At 38.7% G+C, this 26,606-nt stretch overlaps 2 protein-coding genes across 5 annotated transcripts; one reads left to right on the top strand and one right to left on the bottom strand.

The window, feature by feature from the left end:
* Window positions 1-1,186: 1,186 nt before the first annotated feature.
* Window positions 1,187-10,439, top strand: LOC131334090 (uncharacterized). 3 transcript variants are annotated; one of them, XM_058368966.1, is made up of 4 exons: window positions 1,188-2,493; window positions 3,002-3,144; window positions 9,384-9,434; window positions 10,143-10,439. In XM_058368966.1, the coding sequence occupies exons 1-4, from the start codon at window positions 1,328-1,330 to the stop codon at window positions 10,163-10,165; spliced, it is 1,383 nt and encodes a 460-aa protein (XP_058224949.1). In that variant the 5' UTR covers window positions 1,188-1,327; the 3' UTR covers window positions 10,166-10,439. The 3 variants fall into 3 exon arrangements, 2 of the variants coding, with proteins under 2 accessions (XP_058224949.1, XP_058224956.1); XM_058368973.1 differs by lacking the exon at window positions 9,384-9,434 and having other exon boundaries at window positions 1,189-2,493; XR_009202050.1 differs by lacking the exons at window positions 9,384-9,434; window positions 10,143-10,439 and having other exon boundaries at window positions 1,187-2,569; window positions 3,002-3,128.
* Window positions 10,440-15,865: 5,426 nt separating this feature from the next.
* On the bottom strand, window positions 15,866-24,034 carry LOC131336597 (uncharacterized). Of its 2 annotated transcripts, none has more exons than XM_058372507.1 (9): window positions 23,177-24,034; window positions 22,713-23,110; window positions 20,953-21,077; window positions 20,658-20,859; window positions 18,663-19,014; window positions 18,466-18,575; window positions 18,316-18,389; window positions 16,263-16,296; window positions 15,866-16,148 (listed from the first exon to the last, which is right to left on the bottom strand). In XM_058372507.1, the coding sequence occupies exons 1-7, from the start codon at window positions 23,909-23,911 to the stop codon at window positions 18,350-18,352; spliced, it is 1,962 nt and encodes a 653-aa protein (XP_058228490.1). In that variant the 5' UTR covers window positions 23,912-24,034; the 3' UTR covers window positions 15,866-16,148; window positions 16,263-16,296; window positions 18,316-18,349. The 2 variants fall into 2 exon arrangements, with proteins under 2 accessions (XP_058228490.1, XP_058228482.1); XM_058372499.1 differs by having other exon boundaries at window positions 16,263-16,301; window positions 18,320-18,389; window positions 23,177-24,031.
* Between the last annotated feature and the right edge of the window lie 2,572 nt (window positions 24,035-26,606).

Here is a 26,606-nt window from a genome sequence, read left to right as displayed (position 1 = left end):
TTCTAAAATGAAATTATTATCCAAAAATTAATGGTAAATATCAACTTATTCTAATTAATAGTATGAATTAAATCAATTATGAGAGTTAAAAAATCAATTTATAACTATATATTGGTAATTGCGCTAAATTCGAAATGGTTCCGGTATTTGACCGGTACCGGTACCGTACCATATCAGTAAAAAAATCGATACTCTTATCGGTACGGTATTCAGAACTTTGACTACACCAAAAGGTCCTCCCTTTGTATATTAGAATAAATAGACAGATAGATACTCCAATCAGCTACTCAGCTACTGGTATGAAATCCTTAACGCGCAGAATTTGGACTTTCTGTGGTCTGGGCCAGAGTTAAAAATGAATTATAGTGGGCCGTCTTGAGTTACTAGGCCTCAAGCCCATTCTTGCTTGCCATAGTCTTCTGATTTGGGTTAAAAAGCCTATCATAAAACTGCTAGTCGCCTCCCAAATGCTGCTGGAAGCTTTTCTGAAGGCATTAGTCTCTGTTTGGTGACCATGGTATAATTTTGGGTTCAGAAAAGGGACCCATTTTTATTTAAATAATTATGATTGTTATTTGTTTGCAACATGAATGATTTTGCTTTGGCTGGTTCAGCGGTAGGTTGAATTCAGCCCCAAATGGCTATGTTCGAATCCTGCAAGCACTTTTTTTTAAGTACTTATTTCTCAAAGAAAAATTTACAGGAGACATTTGGAGCTACTATGTATTGAACCTAATCTGAAAAGCCAACCAAGATCAAGGCCATTCAACCACAATCCTATCGAACCGAGTTTTTTGTAGTTGCATCAAACAAGCACCATGGAAGTTAGAAAGAAAGGTAAGACGAGGAACCCAAGCCCAAGCCCAGGATCATTTTGGGAATGAAATGTTGTGTTTTTTATTTGTTAGTTTGCGTAAATTTCATTAGGTGGCCTGTCCCAAAGTCTTGTTTTTTCTTTTACGGGAATGAAATGTTATGTTTTTTATTTGTTAGTTTGTGGAAATTTCATTAGGCGGCCTGTCTCAAAGTCTTGTTTTTTATTAAAAGGGAATGAAATGTTATGTTTTTTATTTTTTAGTTTGTGGAAATTTCATTAGGCGGCCTGTCCCAAAGTCTTGTAAGGGAGACCAGCGATATTTTAGAAACCTCAGGGCGGGATTCTTAAATTGTCAGAAACCACAGGGGAGGTAAGTGAAATTAACCAGATGACTGCGCCTTCATATCGGCCCTCACCCAAAATCCTCAATCCAAGCCCTAGAATTCTCCTCCTACTCTTTCGACCAAATCATCAATAGTTATCTCAGCTATCAATCGGAAAATCGCCGAAATGACGACGACCTCTAGTGGCAGTAGTAGTACACCAGTCATCGTTTCAGGCGAAGATGATGTACCCATATACTTGCGCGTTTATAGGAATGAGAATTATGAAGGTGGTCCTGGGTTCTTCTGGTACGTAATCAAGACCATGACCGACTGCTTCGATGGCTTTGGTGCTTCGTACGAGAAAGTTTCCCCTCCAGTCTTCAGACAAGAACCCGGTCTCCGGGATTATTCCGGCTGCGTCTCCGTAGGCGGCACCCTATACGCCCTCGGCGGTATGGATTCCAAACCACCTGGTTCCTTCTTTGGTGTGCATAACCTGAGCCCACCTCGTTGTGATGTGTTTTATATCGACACCACCACCCTTTGTTGTCCCGAAGAAGGAGTAGTATCAGGCGGCGGATGGAAGAAATTAGACCATTCCATGAATGTACCGAGAACGTGCCCTCATGCTTTCGCCGTCAACGGCAAGATCTACGTCATGGGTGGTCAACCATCTCCTAAGCCTGAGGTACTAGATACCCGCCGCATGGAGGAGGGTTGGCGAGAGTTACAGGACTCGACAGATGTGCCTGGTCAAATAGATGGGCATGCAGTTATCGATGGTGGCAAACGGATTGTTGTGCAATCTCGGGATGAGCCCCATCTCTATTGTTATGACGTCGAAGCTGATTCCTGGCAGGTTTATCTTGAACATGTTATTGAATTACGTACGTGGGAACCTGCATTCCTGGACTGGGAATCTGCATTTCTAGACGGGATTCTGTACTATCTAGACCACAATAGGCCGGGGGTCATGTTTGGGATCGATGTCTCTAGGCCTCATGACACCGCAGAGCCAAAGAGGGTGAGATTACCATTGGGGTCTAAATGTGAAGATTGGGCTTGGGATTGGATACCCCAACCTATCCCTGGGGATTCAGACTTGGCGCTTCCGACGACGCACTTAGTCGCACTAGGAAGTGGGAAGTTGGCTGTGCTCTGGTCCGCATTCGGTCCTTTCCGCAGCAAGAAGCGTGAACTTCATGTTTATTGCTCCACAATCAAGATGTCCAAGGAGGAGAAGAAACATGAGGAGGGTGGTGGTGATGATGATTTTGACTTGGTGGCCCGTCCCCTATCTTTGTCACATGTGCTCGTACATGGCTCGGCCTTGGAGGACTGCCTCGCAGTGTAAGTAGTAGATACAAACTTTATGTATAGTACTAATGTACTATCTCCTAGTTATCTTGTCCCCTGTCAATTATAAGTATAGCCGAACTCTTGACTTGTAGTGCCGTTACTAGTAACTTTCTTATGTCCTAATAATTACCTTCCCTGCCCTAAGATTTGGGATGAGAAATACAAACTCTGTCCTTGGTGGGGTTGAATATGGCTCATGCATGTTTACCATTATCAATAACCTAGAGGGTGTGCAAGCTCAAAGTTATTAGAAATGTTAATCCCTTGATTATTTGTGTTTCCTTTTTTGTATTTGTTAATGCCCTTAATTGATCTCATACATGAGTTGGCTCAAAATTTTGTTGTCGTTGAGGCTAATTTGGTCCCCTAACACAATTTCGTGGCTCTGCCACTGACATTCTGTACTCTCTAGGATTATGTGGTTCATGTCTATAGCTTATCTGCATTCACTATTTTTGACTTTCTCTCGGAACTCATACTCATCGTTTTCATTTGAAAGTTTTCCATCTCAAACAATGGGGCCACAAGAGCATGTGGATGATAGCATCGTTTCAGCCAATCACAAGAATAGCACCGGTGGCAGCAACGACAAGAAGAATGGCAGCAAGAAGAACAGGAAGAAGAAAGGAAGAATGAGGGGGAGTAAGAACATTTCTGCTTTTAGTCTTTATTTTGTCTTTAGATAGGTCTTTTTAATTCATAATCTCTTGGTGGATCAGATTATTTTAGTCAAGTACTATGGTTGCCTGTGTTTTACCTGTACGGTTTTATATATGTTGCCTTCTTTGCACTTGCTCACTAGAAATTTTTATTTAGTGCACCTTCTTGGGTTTGCACAGTGCAAGCAGCACACAATAACTTAATTGTACCTATTAGTATTGTCCCACTACAGTTCTCTCCCCCCCCCCCCCTTCCAAAAAAAAAACTGTTGCTTTCTTGAAGCTTTTCACTGGACCAAAAACACTGAACCACACTAATGAGGCCCTTCGTCTTTTGGCTTATTTTGAAGGATGTTCTGTTTCTCTTACTATTATTTTCTATCTTCTATTCTTCTCGTAAAAGATATAAAAGGTATTGCTTTCCTGACTTGTTGTAACTTGCTTGTAAATGATTCTTTTCCTAATTGAAAAGAAATATTGATCTTGGTGGGATACAAGGCACAAGAGGAAAATGATTCCCCTGCAATGTGGAGCTCTTTTTCACAACCACCCTTCCCTCTGGCTAGTACTTTTGGCTGCAGCTTTACTGCTTGCATGTGGACCTTGAGCACATCAGTTACGCACACACAGTCTAATACATTAGGCTATATGTTTCTCACCATATTATAAGAGGCTATGGCACCAATTTCATTGTCTGGTTTGGTTGGCCTGTTCAGGCTTACTTAGCGGGTTCAGTGTTTTGGTTGCCTGTGGTTTTAAGGTTTGCCCATCTGGTCTCCCCTCCATGGGTGTCTTTTTTTTATGGTTTAAAACTTTAATGGCATAAGGAGAAGCGTATAAATGAAAACATAATGGAGGCATCCATGTAATTCTGAATATTCAAGTTTAATTGGTTGTTGAGAAGGCTAATGAGAAAAAGAATGGACCTATAACAGATTCGCTAGCTCTATGAATTGGTGCTTACTCTTCTTGCTTGCTGTTTGGGCTCCTTCCTTGGTGCTGTGGGTTGTTTTAGTCTTATAGGCTTTGCTGTTGCTCCTGGGTTATACAGACCTCTGGTTATCTAGATCCTCAAGTCTGTTTTGCTTGATGTATTATGTGTTAGCCTGTATCTTGGGCCTCTGGAACATTAATTTTAATATTTCTGAAAGTTGTTCTGATTTTGGGCCAAAAATGAAATTGCATTTGTAAGTTTTCAGTATAAAGCATTGTCTAGCATTGTTTTCTTTATTCTGGCTGCATCTTCGTAGGCTGTCCTCGGCTGTAGGGATTCCCAACCAAGTTTCTCCGGGAGGATACGTATTGTATAGTATGAAATGCTTTCTAGGAAAACAACTTGACGAGACGCACACATGCGACGAATGATAGGATCATAACATTGAAAACCCTTATGATCAGAACTATATCCGACAAAAACACACATGGCAGCTTGTTTAAAGAATTTTGTTCTTTTGCGAGTTGGAAGATGAACAAAACAAACACACCCGAAAACATTTTGACGAGAATAATCAGGAGCACGACCAAACAACAAATAATATGGAGATCAATCTTTCAAGACCGACAAGGGATGACGATTAATAAGATAAACTGAAGTTGACACAGCTTCAACCCACAACGTGGAAGGTATATTTGAATCTGATATCAAGGTCCTTGAACTTCTAGAATGTAACTATTCTTTCTCTCAGAAATGCCATTTTGTTCAGGGGTATCGGGACTTGTCTTTTGCAATTGTATCCTCTCAGATTTCAAAATTTTTTGGATTTCAGTTAAAATGTTCTGAATCCGAGCACATAATTTTTATCTTTTGATTTGTCGCCCGATAATTGCGTCCGACACGCAGATAAACAAGTTTTGAAATTGGAAAACCCTTCAGATTTAGGACACATGAAATAAACCCAAGTATAAAACGTGCAATCATCAATAAACAAAAAAGGCATCTGTACCCCAATCTGGAAAGAACAGTAGCCGGACCCCATACATCACTATGAATCAAATCGAAAGGTGAAGTGTTAAGATTAGAATGAATAGGAAAGGCACATGTACGCTTTAACTCAAGGATCAACTAATGCTAGATTTATTAACGCTACTCAAGGAAGAAATTTTGTATTTCAAGAAACCAGAACAAAACAAAGTATCCAACTTTTTGGCATTAGGAGTCCCAAGCCTACGATGCTACATATGCCAAATTTTATTGGTAGCAGAAACATCATAATCAGAATGAGTGAACAGGCAAGTTCCACCATTTGGCCTCTCAAACTCCTAAGTGAACTATCGACCAATCCTATGGTCCTTCCCTTTCATTGCCCTATTGTGACGGGGTCCTGGATAAGACAACCATCCTGATATTCGTTGTAAGCATAGGAACCAAAAAAACATCTGGTAAACGAAAAGACGAATGATTTCCTCGAACATGGATAGATTGTTTGTCCCAATGATTTCCATCCATCTTGTCACTATTTGCTGTAAGAATATGTTTGTTTCCAGAATAAGTTTTAGGGGAGGGTTGACTTGCATGTATTCCAGAAATATGGTTGGATGCACCCGAGTCCATTATCCAAAGCGGAATGATCATCGACCGCGGCCAAAGCGGAGCCCGATCCAATACCGATCCCTCGGCTTCGGCTTGGATTGCAAAGCTGAATGATCACTTGCAAGACCTATGGTTTTACCACATTGACGCTTAGAGTTGTGTTGAATAGGCGACTCTTTTGTAGCATTGGCATATGACTTTTGTTGGACAAAAGTTATATGATTGGAGATATATCCTCTCTGCACTCTTTGGTTAACTGAATGTAAAACCTGTGATTTTAGGATGAAACAAAATTTGATGAGGTGCAAAAAAGGAAGTCCCAATAAAATGCAGAAAGTATAAATAACGAACGTTCAAAGAAATGAATCTAAGGAATATGAAAGGTGCAAGAAAAGAGATCAAGGGAAGGCTGCTATGGCTGCAAACAAACCAAGCTGCTTGCGAGCGACTTTCGGCTCAGCTCGGAGGCTTGTTTGCTAAACAAGCCATGCTTAAGCTGGAGTTTTAGGCTCGTTTAGTAAATGAGCCAAACTCAATACTCTACTCGTTTGTATAGGCTCGGTTTGGCTCGTTTAGTAAAGGAACTAAGCTTGGCTCGTTTGTAAGCGAGCCGAGCTCGAGCTCGAGCTTGAATTTAAAACTCATTTAGCAAACTAGCCGAGCTTGAAAACTCCAAAGCTTGGCTCGTTTGCACCCCTAGTTGCTGCCCAGTGCCCATATAAATGAATTAATGAGAGTTGCTTTGTTTTTTTATTGTGTTGGACAAAGGCTGTCTCTACATCTGATGCAAACTGTTTGCAGTGGCAGACGAAAGGAAAACCCATTTTGGGAGGGAAACGCCAAAAGCTCTGAAGCACCGACATGCCTACGTGGTCCCAATATCCCTAGTGGACACCTATGAGACACGGACGCATTGCATACAAATGAGACACACCATTAACTTTATTTATCTTTCAGGGACACAACTTGTGCACGCGGGTCCCAAGTTAGACACTTCATGAGGGGTTTGCGCAGATAACTCAAAAAATCTGAAATAACACGCCCCCTATGTAAAGGGCTTTAGCCTTTCCTTGCTTGCTTACCAATTTGATTAACAAAAACAGGAATGTGCTCTCACTACTGCATGCTTTACCGATGCCCCTCTATTTGGCTCTTGCACGCACACACTCGGAACATAAGCACGCGCGCAATATATCTCTTCGGTTCAACTATATAATGTTGCTATTTTTTTATATTCCCTTTGGTTTATAAAAATGAATGACATACAATTATCCCCGTGCCTTGCTCTCTAGTCCCTTGAAACGGGGCAACCCCCTTCAGATGAAACCAGGGTAGGCACACTTAGTGAGTCAATCATAAGTTGATTGCATTATGTGGAAGAATTAGGCTCCACTATTATGAGATATCCAAAGGCTCAGAGGCACACTAGTCACTGGAAGGGGACCATCTATTGGGTACACCAATAATGTGAAAAGGTTAGTCAGGAGCAAAACCAACAAGAGCAATGATCGAATCAGAGCAGGCCCCATTAAGACTGATTTCATTTCTGTGACCGAAATACCATTACCAACTGGGCAATCTGCCTAATTGCTATATGGAATTGATTTTGGAGCCAAAACTAACCTTTAATATTGATTATTGAAGCCTTGTTTAGTAGGAGGTGTTGATTTATTTCTTGGGTTAGCTATATTCATTTACATCTAGGCATACTCAAGTTATTCAAGGCTTGGTGTTGTTGAACGCTTTGGTAAGTATTGACTCTTATGAATGGTGCATGAAGAGATCTGAACTGATAGGTTGTAGACCGACCATTAAGAAACTGCTCATGGGTTTTTGGTGGGTGTAATGTCTGTTTGGACTGTTGTGGAAGTTTTATACGTGATGTTTACTTGTGAATTGTTTGCATTCTGTGTTTTTCTTGAGCTTGTGTGTCCCATGTAAATCCTCTCTGGTTGATTGTTTGATTGTTGCTTACTGGTCTCAGCCTAGAAAACTTAATTTGGAGTTGAATTAAATCTGAAGTCATTCTTTCGGGTATTCTACTTAAATCGAAGGACTCTCGTTCAGTTCTGACTTTGTACGTGTGAGTGAACGGCAGGAAGGTATGGAGATTGCGAAAGGCTTGACTAAGAGTCTTAAATAGTATGGATGAGTCAACTTCTGAGAGGATATACATTGTTGAACTGCTCTTATGTGCATATTTTCTGTGTTGGATTTGGTTTTAATTAGTAAAATTTTGTGTCCTCATGGTTTCTACCTTTTTTTCCCCTCTGCCAAATGTATCCTAAATTCCTTATTATGCCCTCTGCTAAGTTCTAAATCCAGGTCATCTTGTAATCAAGGTCTTTGAATGCTGTGCTGCTGCTCATCCTGGCGGAGCCAGAAATCTTAGTCAGTGGGGTCATCATTTGTTTCTATTTAACAGCGAAATAAGTTATTCTTTGTGATGATAAACACTACATCGTAAATGTTAATCGATATATTATGAATATGATTTACAAAAGCCGTCATGACAGATAGACTAATTTTGTACAGCATTAAAGATTTATTTTTCAATAAGCACAAGTATCAAGTATGCTATCGTTTATTCATTGGTTCTCATTCAATTGTAAAACCAATTCTTTGCAGTTTTCATTGTTAAATAGTTTTCTTTTACTTGGACGGAATGTTTAGGGCAATTTTATAACTTGTTTAGCGTGCCTGGGGAATTATTACAGTTTTCATAGGGAAAAATTTTCAAAATGAGTATCCAATACTTTGGAAAATTGTCGGATCAATTGACCCCGCTTGATAACACTTCCCTCTAACCTTGAGAGGAAGAGGGGATAGATATCGGCATACTAAAGGAAAAGGGCAAGGTTTGTAATATGAGAATGGGGCTTTGGGACAATTATCAACCATTTGTAGGGTCAAAATTGTAAAATAAAAAAATAAAAAAATACCTACTCTAGAGGTAATTTCCAGCTCAGTGGGGTCAGTTGACCCCCCTTGCCCGCAATGCCTCCGCCCTTGATTCCCGTTTGTTTGTAGCAGTTCATTGGTTAAGTTTGAGTAGGATGGCCACTTGGCATTTCCTACGTAACTAGCTAGGAGATTGGTTGGAGTAAGGAAAAGGAAAAGGAAATGAGAAAGATCTAGATCTGATTTTTCAACTTTCATATGCTGTATCTACTTATTAGTTGGAGTTCTTAGCCGAAGTAGTTTTTTTACTGTTCTAGTATGTATTTTCTTATGTCCATGTGGTTGCTGGAGTGGCGATGTTATTTCTTATGCTTGAAGATTCTTCATCTTTTCTTCTTTCCCTACAAGGAATAACTTCACATCGGATAATTTACTGTGATCTGATTTGCGTAGCAGTTTTATGTATATTGATATTGACAGAGAATAAATTACTATTTGAGGTTCTGCATCTTTGGGGTACTAACTACTTCAGTAGCATTGTTGACAGCAGTAGCCTTGTTTAACGCTATATATATATATATATATATATATATATATATATATATATATATATATATATATATATATATATATATATATATATATATATATATATATATATATATATTAGTAATAGCCACTGTATGTCATGTTGTTTCAGATTCTCTCTAATATTTGCATTGTACTTGTATTCTTTACTGTTGTGCTTCTAGTTCCATCTTATGATGGGTTTGCCATTGCCTTTCTTTCAGGTGGGCATGGGCTAAGCAACACTGGCAGTGTTGGCGCGAGCATTGCCTGTGGTAGGCGAATTAGTTTTTTTCTTTCGTTTATGTGCGTGTTGTGTGTTGGGAAAGGGCAGACATTTCAAGCATCATCCATAGTGAAATAATTTGCAAGTTCATATCATAAAGAGCGATTTAAAATGAATCTATTATGTGACTCTGTCCCTTGTTTCCGATATGTGTGCTTGAACGCTCTTGTTGGTTTGGACTCAGTTAGAGTGTTGAGAAGAAGTTATAAAATCTTTTGAAGAATTAGGCCTATGTATTTTTCTTTTCATTGCAGGATTCCTAAAAAGCGTGGTCCAGCTCAGAGTTTCCATTGTCTTATCATTTTTATGGTCTGTGTAGTCCTTAGTCCTTACGGACTCTCATTGTCTTAGTCAGCTAGTTCCCCCATATGGGTTCCCGCCTAATTTTCTATTTGAACGTTCCAATATTTAACTTACCTAGAGATGTGTAATGCAATTGAAACTGAATCTACGCAACTTTTTTGAATATCATAATTTTTGAAGCAACTTTTTATAGGATGGATAGCTTTCATGTTAATGCTTCAGAGGAATAAACACCCGCAGTTTCCCTAATGTTCATATCTGCAATTTCTCCCGCTTTCTTCGTCATGTTAATGCTTCAGAGGATAAACACTCGCAATTTCCGTAATGTCCATGCCTGCTATTTCCCCTCCTTAATTATGGATCACTTTCTAATAATTGATTTACTTGCGTGCAGGTATCATTGGTGTGCAAGAATAAGCTTGTGCATCGCGGTTCCCTTCATAAACCAACCGAGCCAACTGTTAGCTTTGTGCAACTTGGATGTGGGAGATATTAGGGTACTGCAACGAAATCCATCTTGAATAAAAAGAACAATCGTTAATGTTTTCCAATTGATGGTTTGGGATTTTGATGTGTGCGCGTTACGTGCTTTTCACTTTATATTTGAAGTTTTGAACCCCTACCTGGGGCTGGGGTTGAAAGACGGGCACTGCCTTCCTCTTCAAAATTTATTCTCAAGTTAATTTGGCGTCGTTCTGTGCATGCATCCTTCATCGAAATTCCCGTGTAAATCAATGCAATTTGTGTGATTTTGGGGGGGACAATTCGAGGCCTTCTTCTATGCTGATGTATCGTAATAGCAAGGAGTCGAGGTGACTAATAATACAGGTTGAGCGCAGGATGAGTCTGGACTCGACGTGTTTTTTAGAACAAAGAGAACATCAAATTTTTTTTCTTTGTTGGGCTAAAGTTTAACGTACCTTTTTATACTCCCTACTTTTTATTTATTATTACTATTAATCGGAGTGAATGTGAAAAGGATGACCGGTTTCAGTGGGGACTGGTCACTGGTGTAATTCTTTCTTACTTTCCTCAAGCAAATCTTACCGTCCACAAGCAAGTATGCCTTCGTGTAATGTGATTCCAAAAATTCAATTTGTTGATTTCAATATCAAAATCGAGCAATGGGATAACGGCACATTGGCGCAAATTGAGTAGCAACGAATTATTCCACTCGTATACCTGGATTTGAGCGGCGAACCCTCTCTAACATTTACTGTAAAAGAATGTTCCAATGTTGAAATTTGAAATTATTATTTTCAAGTCCAATTGATCGATGACTTAAACCGAAACGGAATCATGTAATATACCCATGGACCATTAGGTATGCATTTTGTGCATGTCGACCCCCAAAATCTATAAGTTAACTTATCCCCTAAACGTTGTAAGTTTTTTCTTTTCTTTTTATTGATCTTTTTTTTTTATCCGCATTTTTATTGATCTAGTTGTAGGGTATTGTTTAATCGCTACATCATATAATTTCCATATGTCACGTTTCTAGTTTCTACTCCAGATTCAGGCAATCCAAACAAAGTTTTGCCATGTTTAGGGATGGAATTGACAAAAAATAAAACATTCAAGAACCAAATTGACACAATTTCAAAGCATTCTATTTTATCGGATAGCCATTGATTCTTGAATGCAAAGCATTCTATTTTGTCAATTTCATGAGAAGCTATCTTCTTCCTTCACGCTTTTGAGGTAGAAGCCTGTCCCCTAAGCAAAAGGTACCTCCGGTTTTTATAAGTCAAATTCCTCTTAAGTAAAATGTTACTCCAATCTTTCATGTTTTTTCATGCAAAATTTTCTTCAGCTTGTGTGAATTTTAGGGGTGAGAAAAAAACTGTCGATCCGTGAATTTGGTCCAAACCAATTCAAACCGCATCGTTTGGTTCAGTTTTTTAGAAGTTTAGTTTGGCTCCGGTTTCAAAAAATTATAAACCGTGTTGAATGGTTTGGTATGTGGATTTATGCTAACGGTTTGGGTTCCAATCCGATCTGAACCGTATGCATGTATGTATACGTATGTGTATGTGTATATGTATGAATGTGTGTGTGTGTTTATATATATATATATATATATATATATATATATATATATATATATATATACATACAAAAAAGAATTGTATATCAGTTCTTTTCAGGTCTCGACTGTAGACACCCCATTCTGGACCATTCAGGTAACGCTATTTTACGGTCTTTTATTTCCCCAATGATGATTATGATCAAGAACAGTCTGAGGACGATGGTGTGTTTGAGCTTTGAGCGTTCCGAAACCTCATTCAAACCCATTTCAAACTAGAACCAAACGGCCCCAGCAAAACCTAAACTGGCTTATGCCAGTACTGTGCTGACGTACGCCAGTGAACTGCCACGTGTCGGTCATCGGCCGTTGACTCAGTTATCACTGGCGCACGCAGGTATGTATCTGGCGCACGCCAGTCAAGCCCAGTCAAATCAACTTTACTCAGCCACATGGACGAGACTTTTGTGCCACCCTGACGTGGGCTACAGTCCCCCTGATGGTTACACTCGGCAGGGACGTTCCCTCTCTCTCCTACACCCTCCATCAAGCCAAGTCCCATGCATTTAATGCATGAGAGGCTCCCTCTCTTAACCCAACCAGCCAAACCAGCCTTAACTCAACTGATCTCAGTCTCTCTCTCCTCTATAAATACCCCCCTTGCATTCATTTGCAAAGGGGTTAACCACATAAAAGAGCCCAAAGCCCTTTTTCCTCCCTCTGTCTCTTCTCCCCCATTGAAAGAGCAAGGAAAGGAGTTTTTCAGTCACACACTCCACTGATATACACCCCACATTGTCATCATCCAATCTCTACCTCTTCAAACCAAAGCTCAAGCCATCCATTCATCCCAACCAAAGGTATACCACCTTTATGATTCTTTTTGTTTTCGACCCCTGAGGGGAACCAGTAAGGTCCAGGCTAGTAGTCAATACTAGTCCTGGCCTTAAACTGGTAAAATATAACAATCGTGTGAGATGAATAATGGCGCACGCCAGTACCATCATGCTGTACGCCGGTCATGGCAGTATGTGCACTACTGGCGCGGGAATCATTGATCATCGCTTTTTACTTGCTTATATTTCTGTCATCACCTTAGCATGCTAATAACTAGTTTTACAGTTTTCCGTATCCTAGAACTGTTTAGATGTAGCGTTCAATATTTGCTTTTATCTGCTTTGAAAGGCTCCTGGGGTTTCTCTGGTCATGTTCCAAAACCCAGATGATGCAAAGCCAAGCACTGGGTAAGGAAAATAACTGGCGTACGGGCTCCTTTGACTGGCGTACGACAGTTATGCCAAGATCCAGTGGCTGGCCCTTGCATCTTAGCTTAGTCTTGGCCTCTTTTATGTCCCCACACTGTTTTTGGGGTATTCTGTCATCCTTCGTGGCTGGAAGCCATTCTATCTGTTTGTAACTGTATATATTCTGCTCTATGAACTGCGTGGTTTGTCCTGGGTGTGCACTGGTCCTTTCCAGAGCCCAGAGGGTTGAAAATAAGAGCTGTGGGTTTAGGCTTACTGGAGTACGCCAGTTTATACTTGGCGTGCGCAGATGAAGCCTGCATGCAGTGGTTTAGCCAGTGCACGCAAACTTCTTTTTGCGCATGTCATTTCGGATCAGTGTTATCCAGTCTATTTAAAACGCTCACAGAAGTCTGTTTTCAATCTATACTATTTCAATTATCATCCACAAACATTTTGTCATATAACTGCAACTTGTTACAGTTTAAAACCCCCATTAACTGTTCCCCGCCCTAATTAGCTGAAAAATGATTAATGAGAGAAAATGCAAAAGTTTTACAAAAATGCCCGAGTAGAGACCGATCTCCGGATTGGGCGAGAGGGGGTGGCATAAAACCCTTCCCTTCTCGTAACCTGGCTCCCGAACCTCAGATATCGAAGGTGATGACGGACCAGTCTACGCCTTTTTCAAAAATCAAGCAAACGTAACAAATATTTTCGAGTTCGGTTCCTTGGGTGCATACCGCTAAAACCCGAGTGGCGACTCTGAATCGAGGCGTTTTGCCACGCTTTTCAAAGAGGGCTGCACCCCAATTTCTCATAATAAAAATTTTCCGAGGGCAAGCGTGCCCACATCGACGCCTTACAGTCCGGACCTCCGGACCTCCCATTTTCCGATCAAATTTTGATGATATGAGCCGCTCAATGTGATTAAAACATGATTTTAAGTTTACTCTTTAGAAATCAGCAAAAAAATGATCGGGAAGGGCTTGATCCGAACAGTTTTTTATTCAGTAAAAAACTGCTCAGATCAAGCCCTTCCCGATTATTATTTTTTGTTGATTTCTCGCGGATACCTTTAAAATCAAGTTCTGATCACATTGAGCGGCTCGGATCACCGCAAATCGATCGGGAAATGGGAGGTCCGGACGGTGTGGACCGTAAGCGGTGTGGACTTGAAAAGAATTGTGTACACACACGATTTAGATACACCAAATAAAACTAGTCTGAAAAAGAAAAAGAGGGAGGTCATAGTCAATTAATTTCCTAATCTAATACTCTAAATTTTTATGTTGAAAACTATTTTCCTATTCTATGTAAACCTAACATAATAAACATAAATTGGGAAATTGCATCCATATCTTCTTCTTTTTCTCCGGTCAATAATATGCACTCTGATTTAATATGCAATATGAAAAGAATTGGTTTTTATACTAATAATGACCGATTTAATATGTCTCTCAGTATTAATTTAAATAGTTTATGAAGATGGATATCCCATTTTTAGGCGAACCGTGGTTCAAACCGAAACCGAACCGTTATTTTATGGTTTGGATTGGTTTGGTTCTATGCATTCTATGGATTGGTTTAGTTTTCCAAATTTCCAATCCGTAGCTATTGGTTTGGTTCTTGGTTTACTATAAAGCTGAACTAATTCGGACCATGCTCACCCTTAGTGAATTTCATTCGGGTTAAGTTTTTCCATGCATGACATTAGTCATAGAGGCTGAAAATTGAGAGAAGTTTTTGGGTGCAAATTGGTTATCACGTGGCGGTGCAAAACACGTTTGGATGGTTCACATGGGCTGCTGGGTACCACGTGAACCATACCCACATTGGGTACCATGTGGCGATACTTAGCGCCCATCCAAGCCGTCCAAATGTATTTTGGACGGCACAGATCCGAGCACTTTCTCTTTTACTCAGCTGAGCACTTCTCTCCTCTTTCCCTCTGCTCGGATCTAGGTCATTCAAAACACGTTTGGACGGCTTGGGTGGAGTGCTAGGTACCACGTAGACTTACCCAGTTTGCTATTGACGGTTTAAGATTTTTCTCAACCCTAATTTTCTAAACCCCCAATCTCATACTGTCATGTTTTGCAAGATCTTTGAAAGAGTTTAAGCGCAAAACAAGAAGAATAAAACCAGGGGTTTGCATACAGTGGCAAATCAGGTATGGCCTCTAGACTACAGATAAGCTTATGTACACAATATTGGCACAAAGATCCTTGTGATGCAGTAACAGTGGTGAAAAAATTCTTTCTTGAAACAGTCCTCCAATACATGTTTCACTTATTGTGCGAATTTTTAAAAACCACTTAACCAGAAATTAACCCCTTTTTCCCATTCCTAAAACTTTTTTTGTTTTTTGTTTTTTGTTTTTGTGAGCCGCATAAATTCAAATAGAGTATTGGGCTTATAATTGGCAAGTATCGTTGGGAAAGATAACATGAAAACCTCACAAGGGAAAAAAATGGAGTATGGGTTGTGATTATGCATGTGCCTAAAGAAATGCTATGCTTTGATGTTCCTTTGTAGGAAATGCATTAGAAACTCATTATACTCATAGATAGCTTACCCCAAAGCTGATTGCAATCAATCACTTACAAGGCTCGTCCCATGACTCCCATCTACGTATAAACACAATGATTAACGATCGACTTCTTATACACTCAGTTTAAAAGGGAGAAGAAAGGAGAACTACTGAATTAAAAGGGGGAAAAATACAGAGACAAGGGGATTGCCTGGAAATCTGGACAAGAGAACAAGTGAAAATTTATAGAGAAAAAAGAACAAAAGAACTGCATAGGAAAGAAAAAGCAAGATAATATCACAGTTGATGAGAAGTGACCAGCATGAAAAGCACAGGTACTCAAATAACAGCCAAGAATATCACAGCCAAGCAAAAGTTCATAAGTAGTGCTAGCTTTCAGAAACAGTACCCAGACCATACATGCTAAATATAAACTAGTTCTATCAAGTTTTTAGGAGTATCGGGTGTCTCTCTCTCTCTCTTCTGTAACATCTTGGAGTCTCCCGCAGCTTGATTGCCCACATTTTCTTTGATAACATCTTGGAGTCTCCCCCATCTCCACAAGTCCCAAAAAACAAAAAACTTCTTAACCTCTACCTGTAATGACCATGCAACGAGTACCACAGTCAAAGAATGCTAAGACCATGCAACGAGTACCACAGTCAAAGAATGTTAAATTTGTCAATATGAATTAAATGTCAGATCCTTTACCTTTCTAGTAAGATGGGAAGAACTCTTTTTATAGCTCACCTGTAATGATCAAGAAAATTAAAAGATGGGTTGCTGTTAGCAATAAAACTAGGTAAATGATAATGCCAAAACTGTTTTTGTTGGTGCCAAAACTCCAGTGCATAAAAGTGGTACAAGCCTTTTGTGCACTAGAGATTTGGCACCAACAAAAATGGTTTTGGCACCAACAAAAACAGTTTTGGCATTATCATTTCTCATAAAACTAATATGAAACTAAAGATCCTTCTGAAAATATTTAAATCATCACATAAACACGTTAATTTGTTACAAAGTCATGTATATCTCCCTATTATTAGTGTTAGACAATGACCATTTATTGCCCGGAATGGTAAACTAAATCCTAATATTACCCAAAAGCAAAAGAGAAGGATAGCAGCTTCAGCCCTACAAGTCACTTCACACGCAACAGACTCAACATAACAATTGCCCCTGCTGCAATTTGTAGCATTTGGCAACTTAAGTACTTACTCAACCTTCGTTGACAAGCAAACATTGAAAATTTAGGACAAGTTTGGTCCATTAATGGAAACTTATAATAACCTGATCTTGATAATCGATATTGATTACTACTGACGCCTAACATGATATCAAAATTGATTATACTGATCAACACTGACGATGAAATCCGGTAAAAGAATTATCAAAAGTCAAGACGCCCTACATGTTTTGGAAGTGGTAATGCCAAACAGGGTGGGGCAGATTGGGAAGGGATGAGAGGAGTTTTGGAGGCAGCTACACTTGAAGGCGGGGGAAGGGATTAGGGGAGTCAAATTCTGGGATGTGTTTGGTGTGGGGGACTACATTCGGACTCATCCAACGGCAATGAGGCAATGGCTGAGGGACTGCAAAAGCAAAAATTCTTATACTTTAAAACTTATCAGAAGAAGCAGCATCAAATCGGACACTATTCTACCTGTAAACTATATCTCAGATTGAGGGTAATTGACAACTTAAGCTGTAGCATTTGGCAACTTAAGTACTTGCTCAACCTTCGTTAGCATGGACTGATGGACAAGCAAATATTGAAAATTTAGGACAAGTTTGGTCCATTAATAGAAACTTATAATAACCTGATCTTGATAATCGATATTGGATTACTACTGACGCCTTACATGATATCAAAACTGATTATACTGATCAAAAGTCAACACTGACTATGAAATCCGGTAAAAGAAGTATCAAAAGTCAACACGCCCTACATCTTTTGGAAGTTGCCATACAGGGTGGGGCGGATTAGGAAGGGATGAGAGGAGTTTTGGAGGCAGCTACACTTGAAGGTGAGGGGAAGGGGATTAGGGGAGTCAAATTCTGGGATGTGTTTGGTGTGGGGGACTACATTCGGACTCATCCAAAGCCAATGAGGCAATGGCTGAGGGACAGCAAAAGCAGAAATTCTTATACTTTAAAACTTATCAGAAGGAGCAGCATCAAATCTGACACTATTCTACCAATAAACTATATCTCAGATTGAGGGTAATTGACAAGAAGACAACACCACATATCCCAAGTAACACATTTAAAAAGATAAATGAGGGCAGCATGTTTTGAAGAGATAATCTATCAAACCTACCAGACACAATATAATTAGCAGACCAAAATTCCATGACGTGAATAGAATCTTGCGGCCACACATTTCACAATAATACATATAATGTAATTGATGGATATCTTGTAACTGAAAAACACGTTAGGATTGGATAATTTTGATTCATCTCTTCATTTCATTGTCAAATTCAAACACATGCTCCAATACAATGTCCTACTAGGCCCCATTAATATATAATAGTGCAGCTAACTAAAATGGCATAGAGAAATCTGCTCAAACATGTACTAGCACTATGGAACATATGCTTGCGGTTTAACCTAGGACATCCACAAAATCAAGCAGTCTTATCCATCCTACTCTGCTAACGAGAAACAAAACTATATGCGAGCCATGAGAAATGATTACTATCATGAACAATTATTTCTACATTAACTATCTCCCCTAATTTGAGAAAGGGGAATGAGAGACTTACAGTGATTGAGGCTAGGCCTTTTTGTGGTGTCTAGTACGGTACCTTGCTCAGATAAAAGCTAAGGTATCTCCTGCAAACGGAAAAAAAAAAATCCATAAATAAGAAAAGAAAAATCATTTCTTATGTAATTAAGAAAAAATAATCACCTCTGTTGCTTTTTAAACACCACATTCGCTATCGCATTCCGAATCATTGAACAGCCTCCATGAAAAAGCCTATCAGCCAAGGCTACAATATCATACGTGGACAAATGCACCTAAGACAAGAGGAATTAAAATATTAAATCAAATCAAACAAAACCCACGAAAATTTTTAAATCACACAGAAAAATTATGATACATACTCGAGGATGGTGGTCATTATAGTGACCAACAAGATTCTTGGAGTAGGATATTACTCCGAGAAATATGTTATCCTCGTACAATATGACATATGTAGTATGACCAGCCCTCTCCTTCTCCTTCTTTGTCCGCAATTGTTGTTCTAATCCAAATTCATAGACCTTATCTTCTGTACTACCTCGGGGAAAGAAGATCGTGAGATCTCTTTCGCCCAATAGGTTCTCCATAGCCATTTTGAACGGTACAGCTTCAAACTCTCTCTTGTGGTCATTCATTTTTCTAATAAAACTGTATCTCTCCACGTCTCTCCAGAAGAAGGCCTCGTCTAAAAGCCATAGTATGTCCCATTTAGCCCTAAGACAGGAGAGTAAAAGAAGAGAGTAAATTCAATAGCCACAAAATTTCGAATAACAAGGGAAAGGGCAAAAGAAGCCTTCCAGGCCGAAAACAGGGGAAAGCTCCATGATACCAAAAATCCAGAGATCATTCTGCCCATGAGGTAAGTGGAAAGGATTCGCAAACCGTGGATTAACAGTCTGATCATCGAACCCTTGGGTAAAAAACCCCAAATAAGATCATCGCACAAGAATAATTTTAGCTAAATAATGTTACGAGGAGAACACAAACAGAAATTACTTGAAAATTTTCTTTAACCCATCTTTTCTTCCTCTTCCTTCTCCTCTCTTTTTCCCTTTCTTTCTTTTGGTTCAAGATCTTACAGTAGCTTTTATTTTTATTTTCTTTCCTTTTCCAAGAAAAGAAAAAACGGAATAAGAATAAAGAACCATCCAGTTCCATTTATCTTCCATTCTATTTATTCTATGAAAATTATCAGCAAACCCCAAAACTGTAACTTGGAAACCATAAAAATTCCCAGCAATTGCACATACCATCAGCTATCTCGAGAAACAATACCCCTATATATGGAAAACACATCTGAATATAAATATATTTGATAAGTACATCTGAATATAAATATAAAAAATATAAAGCATAAACTCACCCTTGCAATCTTACCAACACAAATCACATGTACCCACAGATCATTATCCTGAGATAAGGATGGTCTACAAAATCATAAAAGATACCATTTTGTAATGTACCCCAAATAAATGCCGCGAAATCTCACTCAATAAATTTCAAATTATTAGAAGTTAGAAACTCAATCGAATACCCCAAAACCCAAACTTCCACTCTCTCAAATCCCTCTCTTGGCTCCCCCATCTCTCTCTCTCTCTCTAATACTTTTTTTTTTTCTCTCCCTTTTTCCTTATCTTCTTTTTTGGTAGAATATAAAAACACAATGTTAGGATAGTCATCACACACGTCCAAAGCACTCACCACACATTGCATTTAGAACACAGGTCACATTGACTCTCATCGGACAACCATCCAAGACTTGTCGTGCACTCGTCCAAACGCATCCAACTATTTCTTATCTTTCAAGAAACAGACATGCTTGACACACTTGGAGATACATGTCCATTACATATTAAACACATTACAATTAAAAAAACAACTTTGCATCCAATTATAAATAAGAACAATGGGGACTTATATCAAAATCCTTTGGAGGAAAGTTTGTGCTAAATGCTATACGCCACATGTGATCTATTGAATCACAGAATCTTTTAAATGAATGTATGAGTTAGTTTCTCACTTTCATGGAATCTAATAGCTCTGTGAATGATATATTGTTCTTCAATCATACCATATGTGTTTTATTCTAATGCAGTTTCAATACCTTTTACATAAAACATCTCTTTGACTATTGTGTCCTTCATTTTGTAACGAGTGATTGTCTAGACTGTGCTACTCAAGTTACAATTGTCCATTGTTATTTGGAAACGTAATATTTTGTAAGTCAAAATTTGTCGAATTTCAGTTGAAGATATCAGATAATAGAACTAAGGGTTGCTAAAGTTCTTTTTAAAGCAATTTTAGAGATATACTAGAAACTAGTACATAAAAAATAGGAAAGATTGAAAAGCACTTACCGAACACTAGGTTGATTGAGATTCCATACAAAGAGCCTTAAGGCATATGGAACTCCCCCTTCCTCTAGAATAGAATCCAGAATAGAATTCTTATGAATATCCTTAATCAAGTTAAAAGGATCATTTCCGTAACACCTTAAAAGGACGGTTACCATTAGATGCCTTAAGTCATCAATGTCTTCCCATATTCTATCTCGTAAACCTGCACCAAAAAAACAAAAAAATCATGTTAAGATCGTAAGTCTTAACAAAGATACTGTTTAGGGTAATAAAACACGATTCACAAGATGTATACCTCCTTGACGAGCCACTTTGACTTGAGTTAGCTTTGCTGAGTTTCCATTAACTGCAATACTGTTGGCTAAATCCCCGCAATATGCTCCATTCCCAAAGAGGAATTGGAGTGCAAGGAGTATATCCCTGAAAAAAAAAATAAATATTAACGCTGCGAAACTTTTAAAGAGCTCCTCTGCAAAGCTTCTATTCTATTTAGGACACCAGATTCTAACCTAATTGTCTCTATTTGATGCTCATTCTTTTTTTATAAGGGATTAAAGACTCCAAACTGAATGAATATCCCAAAGTAGGCACATCAGAAATCAACAGAAATTTTTTTAGTGTTCTTAACTATCCTCCCTCACTCTTTCAGCATCTTTCTCTCCAAAGTTCAAAACGTTAAGTGTCATGAACTCATGATTATAAAGAGTAGGACAAGTGAAACTGTGAAACTTTAAGAGAATAATAAACAATGCAAAATTAACTTCAAACAAAAAAAAGGCCCAATTTTATTTAAGTAAATTAAAAAAAAGGACTTGAATAAATCTACAGATCATTCACCTAACAAGGAAAGAACACATTACAAGGTCCGCTTTCATAATTTTTTCTCAACAGAATGTGGTGAATGCTTCGTTAATCTTATCCTTTTTGTTTTCTAGATCATTCTCTTTCTTCATAAGGGTTGATATTTTGGGGATAAAAGTGATCATACACAATATTGAAATCATAGAACATACTTTATCAAGTATCACCAACTGAAAAGTAGTTATTTAACTAGATAATTTTTAACTATGAAACTGTAACGACGATAGATACACCACTTCATGTTTCTGTTTCAGTTAATGCATTGATTCAATGGCTTAGTTATAAAAGTATACAGTTAAACAAGCTAAAAGTTAAATGAAGACATCAATTCCAAGACTACAAACAATAGTTGTGGTGCACACACGAACTGGCCTTTAATAGAATTACGAAGGCATTTTAAGAATATACTAATCAATCACATGCAACTGCTAAACATCCATGAAGCTTTTGGCAATGTGGCTTATTTGGGTGATTCATATATTGTACCATAGTCCAAAACACGGCCATGAAAAGATGATTTACAGGTGTCCTTTTGGGTGATGATGATCATGAGCAAAACTGCAAAAGATCCTAGAGAATTTCACAAAATGAACAACCATGGAAATTATAGTTCAGATGATCAGAACTAGCTCCATTCTTGCAGTGACTGACCTTGATCATCTACTAATTTACATAGGTGTAGGAAAAACATCTAGCCTTTAAACTGCAATATGTGCGAGTAAAAACAACAAGAACAACTTCTTCTAATGCAGGCAACGAAATGCGTACCCGGCTATAATACCATGTTAAGTTACCAATTATCCCAAAAGCTTAGATTGTTAGGAAATAGGCCCAACAATGTACATCAACCTATCTATCTAACAGTGATCAACTTCAAATTTCTGAAAACAAGAAAAGAAAACTCAATGGATGGCTCAAGTTTTTAGGGGTGTCGCTGGTCTAAGAGTTCAGTTTAACATCACATTTATTCATATAATGGTACACATACACAGATATAAGTATACATAAAATGCATGAATATATATATGATGAATATTTTCTGGCCGGATTCTACAGCAATGCACCTTGTTTTGTTTACTGTATTATAAGGTCTCATTTGCCATCAATATGAAAGTATTTAAGGTCAAATTTGTCTATAAGAAATATATAGAGCTTCTAAATTTGAAACAATTAATTAAAAGATTTAGAGCTTACCTGAATATCTTCCTGAAACTGCCCTCTATTTGAGCCCACCAAGCACCGCTACCGCCCGAGGAACACTTGTATTCAGCGTCAACCCATGATTCAACATCTGATTGAACAAGCTCTAGCATAACCTCTCGACCACTAAAATGGTAACAATCAACAATCTTATCATACTTAAACTTATTCAAGTTATCAAAGGCCTCCTTCGATTCTAGGACAGTGTCGAAACGAAGTACGCTGATTAATCTACTCCTCTGCTCTTCATATTCTTCTCCGAAACTAGTCGAACCCATCCAATAATGCTTCCATTTTTTTGTTAATTTATATTTCATGACAACCGCAAACCGCCACTCCTCTACCACCGGTGTGTCTACCTCAAATACCATAGATTCCTTCAATTCCTTCACCTCTTTCTCCTCCACTTCCTCATCCACTTTCTCATCCACCACTTCCTCTTCCACTTTCTCCTCTACAACTTCCTCCTCCACTTTCTCCTCTACCACTTCCTCCTCTACCATTGCTAGGTCCTTACCTCTTATAGACTCTAATGCATGTAGTCTCTCTAATGCATCCAATGCATCTAATGCATCTAATGCATCTGACACTTCCTGTTTCTTTTTCTCTACCTTTGTAAGCATTCGCAAACAAGCGATGGAATCGCCAATGAGACATGTAATGAGTGGATTATCGTTTTGTAGGGATTGACGGGCAAAATTGAGGACATCCTCGCCCTCCCCCATAGCATCCTCCAAATATTGCTCTTTATTAGGGTCGTCTAAGCGTATAACCATGGCCAACTTGGAGCGTGCATGTGCATGCTGAACAGAGAAATTTACCTGACGGGTGCGCGTCCGATCCAACGCAGATTGAGCCCATTGTAGAGCCTGTTGAAGTAAGAATTCTCCCCTGCTTTTGTGCTTTTCAGCACTTTCAACCAAAATTTCGGAGAGCATATGGCACGGCAGAGGGGAGTTTGGATTGTTTTGGGACAAGGCTTCCAAATCCTTTCGGGCTGCCGAGCTCTCAACCGCGTCATTGCCACAATAGAAATTGGACTTGGCTTGATAGCATCGATACATCATTTCCTCCTCCCCCAACTGCTCCATGACTGGCGGTTCGGGTTCGATGGCTTGAGGCTCGGCTTGACTTGATCCAGAGGAGGAAGCGCCCTTCTTCTTCTTCTTACCCTTGCGTTTGCCCCCTGTCATCGGAAGGATACTAGGGTTTAGCAGTTGATGTCCTCAATCGCGCGAGAGGGAGAGAGGAATCCGGCCAGAACTCGCGCTTCAAAGTCGCGAAACGCGCCGCCCGAACTCGCGCTTCAAAGTCGCGAAACGGATTAGGTTGAACACACGAATTGGAAGAAGACGTCGCTAACGTTTTAAAAACTTTTCTTTGGTGTTTTTTTTTTTTTTGATCCACCTTTTCTTTGGTTTTTTTTTTGAAAACGCCTCTTTTCTTTGGTTTCGTTCCTTTTTTTTGAGCTTCCTTTTTTTCGTTTCCCTAGACTATTGTTTCCTTTTTCTATGTTCCCTGATAAGGGTGTCTGTGGACGTTTTTTCTATAATAAAAAGGAAGCTAAAAAAGGTAATTAATGCAAGAAGAAAAAGGAAATGGAAAGATGATAGTAAATTATTAGGGAATTGATATTCACACTTCTTTCTTTTGTTATTCATACTCACTTTTATTATTTTTTAATGTTGAAAGTGCATGTATTTTTTTGTAAAAAGACAAAAAGGGACCGTAGATAACAAATAAGGGAGTGTCGATATAAATTCTCAATCATTATTGTTCTCTATTTTCTTCGAAACTTGATACCCATTCAATAGAACATATTGAGTAATTAAAAGAAAATAAAAGGGTGAACAAACAGAGAGAAATTATCCTAATAAGAAAATTAAAAGAAGGGTGAACAAATAAAAGAAAATGCTAATAGCAGTGTAGGAAAATACTAATTTCTACTAGCATATGGTTTCTTTCTACTGTTTTTTTTTTTCTTTTGCCTTTCAAAATAGGAATCTAACATTGGAAGAAAAGGTGAACGGCCATTCCAAATTTCTTTTTATAACTGGATATCCGGGCCAGCTTTCGTACAGCTTAACTAATACCATGACCCTGAAGTTAACGACTAAAAAAATCTTCTAGTGGCTCTAATGTTTGGCTTCGTGAGATTCGACTATGCATCCTTATGGAAGACAAACACTTGTTGCTATCACTTGCCCACTCGGTCATACTCCTTGGGGTTATGCCATTCAATTCAAGAAATTCAGGATCACTACTATTCCGTTCCTTTCCACACTACTCAACAAGTTCGAGGTTGTACGGAGGACAATTTTTGGATGTGAAATCAAAGATGAAGATAAGCACAAATCAGAGTGATGGAAGCATCGCGTGTTCGTTAGAAACAGAGGTTTTGCTACAAATTCCTTGTTCGAACACTCTTTTGAAAATCAACTTGTGTGGGGAGACTGCCCAAAATATTAGATGCGGAAGGCCAAGTTCACACTTAGCCGATGTAAAACATTAAGGCCATGTGTTTTGATGTAACAAACAGAGCCTAAGATCATAACATATCATCATGCTATGCAGCAAATGTCCACGACAGCACATACCATTAGACTGACCTGATGGTAGTCCTTTCCCTTGGGCGATTTCGCTAAAATACCAGTATAAATCAATGTAGTCCATTTTTAAGCATCTTAATCCAAACATATAGGTTGCCCCTTTTGTAGCTTGTGTTGTGCTGCGAATAGACCACAGAGACATACATCACAGTCAGATGTTAGATCTTGACTAACTTACCGAAATCAGGAAATGGAAGAATAATCACCCGGGGTGATTCACCAATCTAGTGGCCCTCGATGTAGTGGATTGCTTCATTGCTTGGCAAATGTTATAAAATGTGAAAAGTTAGGAAGTTTTTTTTGGCGAAAAACTTAGGAAGTTGCTTGGCAAATGTTACAGGCTAAGGTTTTAAAATCGGCTCATACTTTATGTAACGGATTTTTTTAACCTTCCGATATCATTACACTCCATTAATATACTGATGAGATAAAATATCGAATGCGTATTGGCTAGTTCCTCTCACGAATTGGTCAGTTTTCGGGTTCACGGCCTCTACAACCGATTCATGTTACATATTGTTCGATACTCCCGACACCGTTATAGGATGATCATTACGGTTATGTGTCTCGAAACCGTTTTCTAAAACCTTGCCTATAGCTTTTCTTGTATATATACCTTCTGGAAAAAGATCCAAAAAATAAAAATACTTCCTATTGCTCCAAAGGCCTAACATCCGGCTAAGTTTATTGGTAAGCACGTTTAAAGAAACGGCTTTTCTGCAATCAAATGCGGGATGAAAAGATAGCACATACTACCATTTCTATCATTCTTTTATCCCACAACCACATATGTTACCAAAGATAAGATAGTAATATTACTTACAAAACCTTAGCTGTTTATATTCTGATAAGAAGGGAAATCCACATGAGAATGAAATTTATGCCACAACATATTTTTCCTACCACCTAAGTCACATAACGCACATGCATGGGCATGCGCGGGAAGCGCAAGTGTGAAATCATCTGTTAAAAATATTCCAAAATACTAAAATTGGCAAGGGAGAGAGCATATAACAAAAATTCAGAACAGAAGAGAAGGGTACTAGTGAAAATATTTTAAACTCACCTATAGGCTACCATGCTTCTAGTAATTAAATTCACCTATAGCCTCTGCATTTTCTTTGGAGCTCGAAAATATTTCAGTGAAATTTTCTGTACTCTTTTGGTGCTGGATGAACGGTTATTGTCTTTTCCTTGGTTTGCAAACAAACAAGCTTCGTTATTTTTCGAGTTTATAGTGAACAGACATAGCCTTTACTACAAAGAATCTCAAAGAGCC

Source organism: Rhododendron vialii, chromosome 1a (assembly GCF_030253575.1).
Source record: "Rhododendron vialii isolate Sample 1 chromosome 1a, ASM3025357v1".
Taxonomy (NCBI): Eukaryota; Viridiplantae; Streptophyta; class Magnoliopsida; order Ericales; family Ericaceae; genus Rhododendron; species Rhododendron vialii.
Note: the sequence above shows the minus strand (reverse complement) of the source record. Positions and strands in the feature narration are given on the sequence as shown.